The sequence below is a fragment of the Canis aureus genome, chromosome 9, assembly GCF_053574225.1.
Source record: "Canis aureus isolate CA01 chromosome 9, VMU_Caureus_v.1.0, whole genome shotgun sequence".
Classification (NCBI taxonomy): domain Eukaryota; kingdom Metazoa; phylum Chordata; class Mammalia; order Carnivora; family Canidae; genus Canis; species Canis aureus.
Genome location: NC_135619.1, coordinates 43,746,799 through 43,760,804, shown reverse-complemented (window position 1 = coordinate 43,760,804; position 14,006 = coordinate 43,746,799). Strand labels below are relative to the sequence as shown.

Genomic DNA, 14,006 nt, shown 5'->3' with positions numbered 1-14,006 from the left:
AATGCTGAGTCAGATGCAAGCTTGAGGGAACTCTGAGGACACTGGGCTCTGGGGTGAGGGGCTAAAAAAAAAAAAAAACCAAAGGAGAGAAAATATTCAGAACTGTGGCACTTGCAAGGGTCTGCTGGTCTGGCTGTGGCTTCCTTCTGTTGGCCTCGTCTCACTGTATCCCCCCTTGTGTGTGGGGCTCAGTCATTGTGGCCTTCTACTAGTCCTTGAAAGGCTCTGTATTTCTGCTTTTCCATCTGCCTGGAATCATACCTCCTACCCAACCCCAGTTTTTATCTACCTCTACCTCTCTTTTCTTTCTTTCTTTCTTTTTCTTTCTTTCTTTCTTTCTTTCTTTCTTTCTTTCTTTCTTTCTTTCTTTCTTTCTTTCTCTTTCTTTCTTTCTTTCTTTCTTTCTTTCTTTCTTTCTTTCTTTTCTTTCTTTCTTCCTTCCTTCCTTCCTTCCTTCCTTCCTTCCTTCCTTCCTTCCTTCCTTCCTTCCTTCCTTCCTTCTTCTCCTTCCTTCCTTCCTTCCTTCCTTCCTTTTTCTTTCTTTCTTTCTTTCTTTCTTTCTTTCTTTCTTTCTTTCTTTCTTTCTTTCTTTCTTTCTTTTTTTCATGTATTTATTTATTTATGATAGACATAGAGAGAGAGAGGCAGAGACACAGGAAGAGGGAGAAGCAGGCTCCATGCTGGGAGCCCCACGCGGGACTCGATCCCGGGACTCCAGGATCGCGCCTTGGGCCAAAGGCAGGTGCCAAACTGCTGAGCCACCCAGGGATCCCAAATCTACCTCTCTTTTCTGAGTCAACTCTTCCTCATGTTTCACAACCCATTTCCCTCTGTTACTCTCTCTGGGATGCGTTTTAGCATCCTGCTCCTTGTAGCACATTTCTTAATTAATAATTGGGTATTGATTTTTGGGATTACTTTATTACTAACCATCTCCCTCCCAAGCTTGAAGCCCTGATGATGGCAGAAAGTGTACTGATTTTGCTCATCGTGGTCTTCAGAGAACATAAGTTCAGGCCTGGCATATAGTGTGTTCTCAATAAATAATTTTTTAATGAATTCATGAGGGTCAAGATTTTCCTACTTCATAGCTGTAGCCTGGTTGGGCAGGGGTAAGATCCAAAGTGAAAGAACAGTGGGAAAATTAAAGAAAAAAATGACAACAGAAGAAACAAAATCATCATACCAAAGGTCATCTTTGTTATTCAAAAAGATTTGTTCTTTTCCACAATCTAGGCCATTGAAAAACGTCATTCCTGGCCTATAACATAATCAAAGTTACCTTAGAAAGGTGCTAGTAATTAGATCATGGGACTGTTTTGGCCAGACTTGAATTTCTTGTTTCATTTAGAGTTGATCCCCATTGTTCAACTGAGTTGAACCGGTAATGTGGGTTCAATTAATCGGGCAGCAAGCAATTTTTGCTTCCAGGTTTACCTTCCGGAGCTAAAACAATGGTGAAGGAGCAATATCCGAACCTCTCAGACTGCTCAGAGAGTGCTAGGTATCCTTAAATATTTCACATTGTAATGATCTCCAAGGGTGGTTGAACAGGAGTTTGAACAACTGTATTTGGATAGACTTTATTTAGGGTTAACCAGTAACAGTGAAGTTCCCAGGTGGGCATTTGGCAATCCCTTTCCATATTTCACATGATCTAGGTTGTGAAAGTCAGCTATAAATTCAGTCCTTCTAGATATGCCTTGTTTAAGGGGTTAACAAATTATAGAAAAGAAATGCAAAGAGAATCTTCTCTGGATTGTTTGTATCAAAGCCTTCATGAAGGTCAAGGTTGAGACTTTATCAACAATTTTTTTTTTTAAGTGCTGACTATATGCTCAGCATTATGCTAGGGTTTGAGGTTACACCATTGAACTAAAATGATATGAAGTTTACTAGACTAGATTTCTAAAATCATGTGATCTATCATCTATCACCTATTATCTATTTAACAAGAAGTATGCTATAAGTGAAATAATCAAGAAAAACTTTCATTTTTTGTTTAAACTGTAACTGAACAGTTTAAACAAAAAAAACCTGAACTCTTGGGGCAGCCCCGGTGGCTTAGCGGTTTAGCGCCGCCTGCAGCCCACGGCGTGATCCTGGAGACTCTGGATCCAGTCCCACTGTCAGGCTCCCTGCATGGAGCCTGCTTCTCCCTCTGCCTGTGTCTCTGCTTCTCTCTCTGTGTCTCTCATGAATAAATAAATAAAATCTAAAAAAACAAAAAGCAAAACAAAAAAATCCCCCAAAAACCCTGAACTCTTAAGGACAAAAGCTCATCAAAAGGAAAGAAGATTTTGCTTGAATACACTAGGAGAAGAAAGCTTTAAAACATTTAAATTATTTTTATCTATTCAAGAATGGAGATTATTTTTCTTGACAATGATTAACAATGCAAAATGTCCTTCTTTAACTGTTGTTGCTCCTGAATAAACTCTTTCTCTCACACACACACACACACACACACAAAAAAAAAAACCACACACAGATGTATGTATTTATACATGATATTTAGGAATTGAGGTGAATTTTATTCTTCTGTATCTGGTGTGAAGATGTTTTACAACCTCAAAGACGAGACCTGGTGGTGATCCAGAATATTTGAATTGGAACACTCTTGGGAATTCAAAATCTAGAGTAGTCATGTATATCTCTTAGCCTTTCCTGCTTCTTCTGAGACTCCCTCCTCTCTCATGACTGCAAGCTATTTTCTCATTAGATGTACACATATATAAGATATGGTTCTATTGCCTATGTAAGAGGACTGCTCTGGATGGTCTTGTAATGATCCTCTTGTTCTCACATCCTTCACACCTCCTTCCCTGCCTATTGACATGCTTGGGATGGGGACATTAAAGGTCAGCCATAGGCTTGCCCCAGCATGACTCATGTGGTAGTCCAGGTCCTCTAGAAAGCAGATTCCAAGACAGGATTTTTTAAAAAAGGTTATTTATTTATTTATTTATTTATTTATTTATTTATTTATTTATGAGAGACAGAGAGAGAGAGAGAGTCAGAGACACAGGCAGAGGGAGAAGCAGGCTTCATGCAGGGAGCCTGATGTGGGACTCGACCCTGGGTCTCCAGGATTACGCCCTGTGCTGAAGGTGGTGCTAAACCATTGAGCCACCTGGGCTGTCTGACAGGATTTTTTTTTTAAAAGGTTTTATTTATTCATGAGAGACACAGAGAGAGGCAGAGACACAGACAGAGGGAGAAGCAGGCTCCCTGTGGGGAGCCCCATGTGGGACTCGATCCCGGATCCCAGGATCATGACCTGAGCCAAAGGCAAATGCTGAACCACTGAGCCACCCAGGCATCCCACCAAGACAGGATTTTATTTTTTTATTTTTTTATTTTTATTTTTAAAAAAATGTTTTATTTATTTATTCATGCGAGACACATACACACACACACACACACACACAGAGGGAGAAAACAGGCTCCTCACAGGGACCCCAACATGGGACTCAATTCCCAAACTGGGATCATGCCCTGAGCTAAAGGCAGACACTCAACTGTTGAGCCACCCAGATGTCCCTAAGATTTTATTAAGGAAAATGTTTGGGAAAATGTCAGAGAAAGTAGGAGAAAGCTGAGACTTTGCCAGAGCTGTCAGATCAGGATGTGAGTCTGACCTTGAGTGAAGGAGAGAGAATATAAAGGTTGGATGGAAGCACCAGAGACTGCTGACAGGGTTAAGGGAAGTTGTACAGAAAGTTTGGTGAGGCTCTGGGAGAGTCCTTTGGGCCAAGGTCACCTGTCAGAGAAGTACCTTGTGTCCCAGGAGAGACAGCCTGCCTTAGACTCCTTGCTGTGCTGAGTCATTGCCTGGGAAGACTGAGAAGACTGGGAAGTCATTGCTAGTGGGAAGAGTGGCCTTGGCACTGTGGCCTGATGGATTTTAATGGGTGTCAGAGCCAGTACAAGCTTGGGGTCCTTGGTCAGTTACATTTCCCAAACTAAATTAGTTTGGGATCTCTGTTCTGATGGCTGCCACAGCTTATGATTCATTGGTTGGTTTAGAAAACATGCATCTTCTATGCAACAGACAAGAATGTTTTCAAGATTCTAAGGAAACATTTGGCAAGACAGATCCCATCTCAATTACTGTAATTTCTTTCCAGAATGCTGACTGTCTTCTATATGGATGAAGTCATAGAAGAAATATTTGGGGAATAGGGTGAATTCTTTTCTTCTGTATATAATGTGAGGTAGTTTTACAAACCCAAAAATGTGCATGAAGTCTGATGATGGACCCATATATTTTTCCAGTTGGGAGAATACTAGAAAATCAAGGCCATAGAGTAGTTATGTTTATCTCTTAGCCTTCCCTGTTTCTTGTCTTGCTTCTATTGACATTGTGCCAACACTGTGCAAGACACTGACAATTCTCTGGTGAACTGGACACAGGTTCTTCCCTTAAATAACTTAAACAATCAGGACACCTGGGTGGCTCAGCAGTTGAGCTTCTGCCTTTGGCTCAGGGTGTGATTCTTGGGTCTGGGGATTGAGTCCCACATCGGCTCCCCATAGGGAGCCTGCTTCTCCCTCTGCATATGTCTCTGTCTCTGTGTCTCTCATAAATAAATAAATAAATAAAATCTTAAAAAAAAATAACTTAAACAATCAAAAGCCAGGTCCATAGTGGGGTATAAAGGCAGTATAGAGAATTATTAATGATGAAAAAGACCTAATGAAAAAGGCATCTAATGATGTAGAATGCCTAATATGGGAAAAGAGGGGAAACTAACACTCACTGAGCATTCAATATGAATCAGATATCGTGATAGGGTTTTATACACTTTGTTGTGTTTAATCTTCACAACAATCCACTGAAGCAGGTTATTAGCCCCATTTGCAGATGTGCAAACTGAAACTCAAAAGGTTAAGTGCTTTTTCTTTGTTCAAGAATCTGAATCAAGATCAACCTGACCCCAAAGTCAATGCTCTTGGAAAGCAAACATTAATAACCATAGATTATACTTCACATTTTCCAGGTCCCCGAAAGAAATGCATAAAGAACACACAGTCTCAGGATCTCATCTAGTTCTCAGTGTGTCTGCAGCCCATCCAGCATTCATTAATCCATTCTCTTTCCCTGTTGATTTTGATTCCCATTATTTCCTGCCCATCAAATGCCTTTCCTCTAACCTTCATTCTACTCTTGATTTCCTTTTGCCACTTTTCTCTTCCCCTCACTTTGGGCCTCTTGCATTTCTGTCTCCCCCTCTCTTCCTCTCCATCTTCTTTGAAATATATCTTCTTTGTCCCATTTCTCTGTCTCAGTTCCCTCAGCCTGTCTCTCTGTATCACTCATCCTTTACCTGCCTATTATATCTTCTAAAGAGAGATCCTGGCCTAGAGTACTTGGGCTTCTTTATTTCCGGTTCCACATTCAGATTGGGGGAACAAGATGATTTTAAGTTCTCTCTTGGTCCAGCCTTTTGATGATAGAGGTAATGAACTCTTACTTACTTCTTATTTGTCAATGAAAATGCCCCTTTGTTAGTAGGTGAGAGTTTTGACTTCCTATCCTTATCATCGTACGGTTCTGTTTTTGAAACAGGTTACTGTTGCTCTCACAAAACAGCCTGGTGAAGGCACTCTTCCTTCTTTTTTCTCTGCCTGGCTCTGTAGGGAAGTAATGGCCTTGCAGATGTGCCAGATACATTTGGATGGCATGGAACATGGAAATCCCTGCCAGATTTTTTTTTAAAAAGTCATTATTGACCTACCTGGGTACAAATTGAGTGAGGAAAAAACATTCTAAATGGAACTTGCTCCCAGTAAATCTCTTGTGCTATGGTCATGTGATAATTGTGGCCCTCCTTGCTTGGAATGTCCCTTCTCTGCTGATGGGAAATGTGCCATGGTTGGTCATCTTCAGGGAAGGAAGAGTGCTAGTTTCAAGGGTAAAAGGGCAGTGTTTAAAAATGTTATTTTTAGAAAAAGAAGGAGTCTCATCATACTTATTTTTAAAAGGCAGTTTCAGCGTTTGAAAAGATCTATGTTTTCTTTTGAACTGGAAAGGAGAAACCAGTGAAACTGTGGATCAGTTTTACTCTTTATCTTCATTTTCCTTGATTGTCAGACTCCATCCCAATAGAGTGTTTGTCTCCCAAGATTCTAGAGGAATGATTGTCTTCCAAAATTTCCAAATCTCCTTCTTGAAATATCAGCAGTAAAAATGCAGATTACTCTTTTATATTTTGTTATAAGCACCTTAACCTTTTCAGAGAATGTAATAATCACAAATGAATTATATAACTCAAGATCTCATTTCTCCTGCATTTAATAAAAACTCAAATGGGTGGAGTTTGGTGGTTCCTTCCAAGTAAATCACCTTTTCTTGGCCCTTGGGCTAGAAGGGCCCTTTCCTGTCCCTGTGTGAAATGGCTGCTGAAAAGTTAATGGGACCCAAGACTAAATTAGTGAGCAAGTTATCCAGTTCAAGGGGAATAAAAATTCCATTGTACTTTGTGATAGTGAGCTTGGGGTTCACACTTGGGAGCCACATTTTTTGAAAATTTCCTACAAACTGGAATTAATAGAGGACGACAATACATGTGGGGAGGAGCCTGAAAAGGACTGGTAAAAGTGAGTAGGTTGGGAAAGAGAAGAGTCTAGGGTGAGCAACAGAGGAGAGGCAAATAAAGACAATGCTATACTTATCACAGTGTAGAATTCATCTTCTAATTTAGAACACAGGACATTGAGGTATACCAGTAATAAGGATCTTTAATTAAATATTTAGTTCTTAAGCTTAGGGGGTTATATTCATTTTTGTTTGTTTTAATCATTATAACAACCTCGGAAGTAGGCATAAGTATTAACGGTCCGTTTAACGGTCAAGAAGACTGAGTCTGAGAGAAATTAACAATCTAGCCCAAAGTCAGGTAGTTCATAAAGGCCAGAGCAGAATTCAAACTCAGGTCCCTGTGACTCTAAAGGCAATACTCTTGAAGACAGCACACGTGTCTCAGAAAGAAGGGATAGGGAGCAAACACTGCTCAGATGGGGAGAAAAACACACATTCTTTGTTTTATGAATGGTTGTGTCTTTGTGCCTTCCCACATGATCTGGTGAGAAGCTGCATTACCTCTGATTTCTATGCATTAGCAAGGTGAATTCATCCCACTCATCTCAATTTATAGAGCAAATGGTGTGGCACAGGTTCAATGGAAGTGTTCTCCCTTGTGTTCCAATCTATTGCTGATGTGACAAGGACAGAATTGTCAGAGCAGCTCCTAATTAAATAGTTCAGAGCTTCGTTAGGAAGATGTGGCTGGATGTGGGACTCACCAGGCAAGTGTTGACATCAAAGTTGACACTAATTGGTCCTTTGGCTGGCAGCCTCGGCACAGCAGAGGGACTGGACACTGAAGGGAGGGCAGGGCTATCAGGCTTGCTGAAAACACTTTTGAGGCAGACTCAAAGACCATCATTATTGGTCAGGAATGGAATTCTCATAGGCACAAGGATCAAGCTTGTCACTTTTGCTTTTCTCCTTCAGAGAGTCAGTGTCCTTCTAGACCCAAGGTACTTTTCCTGTGGTGGACTTGCATGCACACACACACACACACACACACACACACACACACACACACACACAGGCTCAGAGGTGGCAAAATATAGTATAGTATACCCTGCTGAGGGTGTTTCTGTTATAGGAGCAGGACTAACCTATTGAATTAATCTTCTTTTTGGAATATGAAAAGTATCCAGGGGACCAGGCCATGAAGCTTTCTGTGTAAAAATAAAAATGAATTCTTGTTATGTACCTTAATAGCTAGAGCAGGTGAAAAGACATGAATACCCATATGTTCATTCCCAGCATCCATGGCAGACCTTCTATGATGATTTTTCACTGCACTGTGGGTCCTTCCTGGCTCAGGGACTCAGAGATTCAAGGGCTGGCTCTATTTCATGCCCAGTACCATGCAGGCCACCTCAAGACTACAAAATACTAACACAAATGACAGCTCTTCAAAACAGATCCAGAAATCTGTTAAGTATCAGGATTCCAGGTCTGTCACTGATTTGTCTTTGTACTTTGCTCCCTGAGATCCTGGAAGAAAAAAACCCAATATTTTGATTTCACAAGAGATATTTACTATTTTATAGATGATGAAGCTGAGGCTGAGAAAATGTGAAGGACTTGTGTGAGGTCTTACAGTTGGTAAGAGTCAGGACAATGACATGTTTCCATTCTTTTGGCCATAAACTTAACGCTTCACATAGCTTCTGCTATGTGACTTCCCTTACAACATTTTCTTATCTTTCTCACTTTTTTTCCTATAAACTTCACTTTGGAAGGCTGTCTATATTTTCAACATTGTCTTCCTTGTCACCACCTAATTTTGGTCATGTTCCCAAATTTGCTTTATATGTTTGATATAATACACATATCCTATAAAAACACAAGGTAATTAAAAAAAAAAAACCCAATGGCGTGGTGGCTAACCTGATTCCCAAATATCATACCATCTGATTTCTGGCAGAGAGACTGCAAGGATCTTGTGTCTATACCTCCTTCCCCGTGATCCTGGGTAAATGAAGGAAGGCATTGTGACACCATTTCAACCATCCATCTACAGAAGGTCTGGAATGGATTAGACTTCAGGATTGATGTGGGTCCTATGGAATGAGGGGTACATAATGAGCGTTTGTAAGATTATAGAAATAATGTGACAATTCCTTTATATATTGGTTTTGACTAGTTGTTCAATTATAACCTAGTTACTGAATAATGCATTTTTGAAAATATTCATTTCTTTTTCAATCTCCCTGTATGTCTTACATTCAAACCTGCCTTCTGGCCCCATTGGAATTGCATCAAAGGAAAGGAAGCATATTTGTTTGTTTTTTTATTTATTTATTTGGCACTTGAAGCAATACTTCAAAAGTTTGAAATCATAAACAGCAGTAAAAATGTTTTTATTGTGTAAAGCTCTTTCATCTATGGACTTAATATGTTGTTATATTTCCTAGAATGATGTTTTCATGCTCCCTAACTCTAGTCTAGGTTACTTGAATTCTGGAATGTCATGTACTCTGGCCTTTATACTCTGTTGCAGGCAGCCTAACTCCATTTCTCTAGCTGCTATTTTATGGCACAACTCTTGTCTTTTAGTCACTGGGGCTGCTGGCCTTTTCATGGTTCCCCTGAAATCCTCCAATGGGCTGAGCTGGGACTCTTCCTCCCAGCTGGCTAGCTCAGGATTTGATCTTATTCCTGGGGGCCTGCTTCAGGACATGCTGTCTCTGCTTTGGATTTGGCTGCCTGAGCACCAAGTGCATGGGATTTCTATATCTTCTGACTCTGAGAAACATCAAGTGGATCTGCTTTGAGAAGGAAAAGGATTCATTCAGTGAACACACTGACATTTAACACCTTATCACCTAGGAACCCAGGGCCTCTGAATTGCAGCCTTCCTCTCATTTTGTTCTCAAGGAATATCATCTTCATGTCTTGGGTTAAAGCGACTGTTGCTTCTCTACATATTGTGTTTGGTCTACCTGCTTCCTTCCTACTCAGGAGGGGCAGCCTCTTTGTCCTTTAGGAGTGCCATCTTGGGTGGGCAAGGACGTCTCCCTGGTCTCTCTGGGACACATTGTCAAGCACAGTGGGCTGCAGAAATAGCTCTGAGCTTTTGCTTTCAACACAGATGCAGAAGGGCAGAGAAGGGCAGTTATACATGGGAATTTCTAGCTCAGGGAAAGGAAAGGAAAATACTTTCTGTTTTTTTTTTTTTTTTTTTTTTTAATTAGTTTCAGAGGTAGAATTTAGTGATTGATCAGTTGCATGTAATACCCAGTGTTCATTACATCAAGTGTTCTCCTTCTGTTTTAAAAGGAAAGACAAGATGCTTTATTATTTGAGTAGCAAATAATAAATGTTAGTTGAGATTTGTGTGTATGTGCCTCAAACAATAGTTGTTTTTAAGCGGTTCTTTTTAATCATCTACTCAACATGTATTTAATATGCTCCTTCTATTTAATAATAATAACAACAAAATTTGTAAAGCCTTACTTTTTTAAGCCAGGACTGTGTTAAGTATCTTAAAACAGTATCTTATTTGATCCTCTCAAAAATTCTGTGAAGAAGGTATTATCAATCCCCTTTAACAAATGAGGAAAAAGAATCTTAAGAGGTTAAAGAAAATGAAGGACAAAGAGCTAATAAATATTGATATGGGGGGTATCAAAAAGAGACAACCCATGCCTTAGAAGTCTAGAATGTTCTAAAGAGAAGGAGCCTTGGAGATCTCCCATACAGCTATCTCATATTATAGACAAGCTGGAGAGGTTCAATTACTAGCCCAAGGTCCTTTAGTAGCTAGAAACAACAACCCCAACCCATCCCAGTGTGCCTTCCACTCTATGCTGCCTTCCTCCAGGAGTTCTAACTGTAGACATGTCACTGGTCACCCCAATCCCCAGCATTGTAACAGTAAAAGCAGGCATGCGCTTAAAGTAGAAATGAGGGCACATCTTCAGATGGAAAGTGCCATACGTGCTGAGGGAAGGAGGAGGTCTTTGGGGCTGCTGTTCTTCCAGAAAGGTCTGGTAGAGCCAGAGGCACTTTGACTCAACCCAAAGCTGGGGGAAGATCTGAATATTTAGGGAGAGAAGAAAACAGGTATTCTAAGGACCAGTCTAAACAAAAGCTTTGAGTTTCAGAGGAGGGATAAAGAGGAGATGTGCTTGGTGGGCAGAGGACTCATATAAGGGAGTAATAGGAGGCAGATTATTCTGTGGTTTGCATGCCAGTTGTGCCAGGGACAGGATGAAGGTAGAGGGAGTGGAAATAACCTGGATGTGAAATGATGAGGTCCTAGGCAAGAGTGGTGCCCGTGGAAGGACGGAGAAAGGGCATTTTCATGTAGTGACAAGATTTAGGGCATTTTTTTTTTTTTTTTTGATTTAGGGCATTTCAGGGAAAAATATACATTTGGGTAAATAGGCAGATGCTGGGAGGAGGAGGTTGTGGTGTGAGTAAAGAGCTGTCATTTGGAAGCAGGAATGATTTGGTTCAACTTTGGGGTTGGAGCCAGGTGCAAGGCCACAGGGCTGAATCCAGCTGATTTGCACCCTATTGATTTTCCTGAGCAGACCATTTTCACTTTATTGATTTTCTCCGTTTATTGGTCTGTGTTTTCTTGTTGGTTAGAGGTCACTATGTTCCCTTTAGATTCATTTTTGGCCTCTTGCTGCTTCCTCTTGTTAGTGTGTGCTGCTCCAATCATGATTGCCAGCTATTGACCAAATGTGACATTTCCACTTTGGACAGTTTTACTGTTTGGGGAAAAGTTTAGGGTACAATCAAGAAGTTGAGCTTACGGAAGAGCTTTGGCTTAGCTCAGACATCCTGATAACAGTGTCACCGTGTTACTGTGTCTAGTAGCATAGAGAGACTGGGGTTACAGGAAAGTGACACTATTCATGTGTTGAACGCTTGGGTGGACCATTAGGGCAGGCAGGACAGTGAGTAGCATTGCTTGCTCACATTGCTTTCTCGCTCCCACAGTTACAACTGAGCCATGTTTGTTGAAGACAGCTGTGAAATGATCCTGGACAAGCTTACTGCATTATCCTGGGTTCAAGTTTCAGTATGTCTAATGAACGCTTTAGGTAATTCTAACAAATAGACCTGAGGCCTGGTTTTTATAGACCTCTGGTCTGTGTGTCCCCCAGGATCCTTCTAGTTTTATTTGTTTGCCTTTTTTTCTTTGGGTTCAGGAGGTCTTCAGGATGTACTAGCTCCCCTTTCAGTGAGGACCTCCTCATTCCCTACTTGTCATATAAACAAAGCCTTCTTCCTTCTTTTTTAAAAAATATTTATTTATTTATTTATTTATTTATTTATTTATTTATTGCCTTCTTCCTTCTTATATAAGACCTGCTTTTCTACCTCAATAGGCATATAATATACTGTGTTACCCTTCCTGACACTGTAGATATTTAAGTCATATTTCTGTGAAATGATAGTATTTGGTTCCAGTTAAAGGAATTCCAAACACCAACAATCAGGTAGGGAAAACAACTTAGGAGGTTTGGGATGAGACTGGGTCTTCATATGAGAGAGTCTAAATAAGGGCAGCCCAAAATTTTGGCTCCATTTTATTCTCTCTGACCTTCTCAGGAAGAAGATGGGAAACAAAGCAGATTTAATTTCTTCCTACCTATAGATTTTATGCCTCTTGCTAGGTCCCAAATTTAAATAATCTCTAAATAGTACAAGTGCTTTAGTCTTATAGAAAGCTTCCCTGGAGGATTTCTTTCCTAGGAATAATAATAATAGATGATAATGGTGATAGCTATCTTTACTGAGAGCTTACTATGGTCTCTACACTCTGTGCTAAGTACTTTTGTATAATCATCTCCATTTAATTTTCACAAAAACCATTTGAGACAGATACAATTGCTATCTCCATTTGACAGATGAGCAAATGAAGTGTAGAGAGGTTAAGTAATATACCCACAGTCACATAGCTAGTGAGCAGTGGAGTAAGTATTGAATCTAGTTCTCTAAGTCCTTAAGCCTGAGGGCTGAATCATCACACTCTGTTGCTTGCCCCATGTGATCTGATAGAGGGAAGGGAAGAGCAGGGCATGATCAGCAAGAGGCCCTGGATTGGGATCCCCAGATATCTGCTTATATTTCACTGCCTTTCTCTGTATATACATCTCAAGTCAAAGCAAAGCATAGGTATTTCCTGCTAGGAATGTGACAACCAAAAACAGTTTTCCTACTATGTGGGTTAACTTCTGGTGAATTGCAAAGCTTTTGCATGTATTTGAATGTGCAATGTATGCTCTGAGACCAGCAGAGAAACCCACTGAACTCTCCTGCTGGCCTGGTATCCTGAGGTTTCTAGTGAAACTCTGTCTGAGATCCTTCTTTCATGAAGTTTAATTCTGCGATGGTTAGGGAACATACTTTGCATTACTTCTATTCCTTAAAATTTGTTAAGATTTGTTTTGTGGTCCAGTCTTTCATAGTGAATAGTCTATGTTCATTTGAAAAGACCAAATTTTCTACTTTTGTTAAGTTGAACATCCTATAAATGCCAATTAGGTTAAGTTGGTTGACAGGGCTGGTTCTTACAGATTTTTCTGTTTTCTTATTCTATTAATTGCTGTTAAAGGAGTGTTGAAGCAATTATAATTATGAATTTGTCTATTTCTTCTTTAATTTTGACTATTTTTTTCCTATAATTGGTCTTGTTTTTTTATACAATTGGATAGTGTCTACATTTTAATTGGTGAATGTAGACCATTTATAATCAACATATTGATATGGTTGCTTTAAAATCTACAATCTAGATAGTTGTTTTCAGTTTTCTCCATCTGTTTAAAAAATGCTTCCTCTTTTTGTACCTTATTGAATTAAATATATTTTATGATTCCATTTTGGCTTATTATTTATATCTTTTCTTTTAAATGTTTCAGTGATTGCCAATAAATTTGCAATGTACAACTTCATAATCTATAATTACAGTCCATCTTCAAATAATATTATACCTTAGAACAGTATATTCCCAATTCTTCCATTTTATTTATGCTATTTTTGTTAAATATTTTGCTTTTTAATTTTTTTTTAATTTTTTAAATTTATTTATGATAGTCACAGAGAGAGAGAGAGGCAGAGACACAGGCAGAGGGAGAAGCAGGCTCCATGCACCGGGAACCCGATGTGGGATTCGATCCCAGGTCTCCGGGATCGCGCCCTGGGCCAAAGGCAGGCGCCAAACCACTGCGCCACCCAGGGATCCCAAATATTTTGCTTTTATAGATGATATAAAAACACAGTGCATTGCTACTATTTTTACATTAGTCAGATACATTAGAGTTATAAAAATAAGAAAAAAATAAATTTTATCTTTACCTTTATTTATTCCATTTCAAGAGTTTGTCATTTCTTTGTGTGGATCCACATTTCTGTCTAGTATCATATTACTTTTACCTGAAAATTTCCCTTTAATGTTCCTTATAGT

At 39.7% G+C, this 14,006-nt stretch overlaps 1 protein-coding gene across 17 annotated transcripts in view; it reads left to right on the top strand.

Moving 5' to 3' along the window:
• The window catches only part of LOC144320748 (uncharacterized), a 315,500-nt gene that overhangs the window by 148,286 nt on the left and 153,208 nt on the right, over positions 1–14,006 (top strand). For 4 of the 17 annotated variants that reach the window (XR_013386370.1, XR_013386382.1, XM_077909659.1 and 1 more), the window contains exon 2: positions 11,537–11,640. The exons of the other annotated variants lie outside the window; for them this stretch is intronic. Coding sequence is in view for 2 of the 4 variants with exons in the window: in XM_077909659.1 (XP_077765785.1) it covers positions 11,621–11,640 (20 nt within the window). In the remaining 2 variants the exon portion in view is untranslated. The remainder of the gene's footprint in view (positions 1–11,536; positions 11,641–14,006) is intronic. 17 annotated transcript variants of the gene reach the window in all.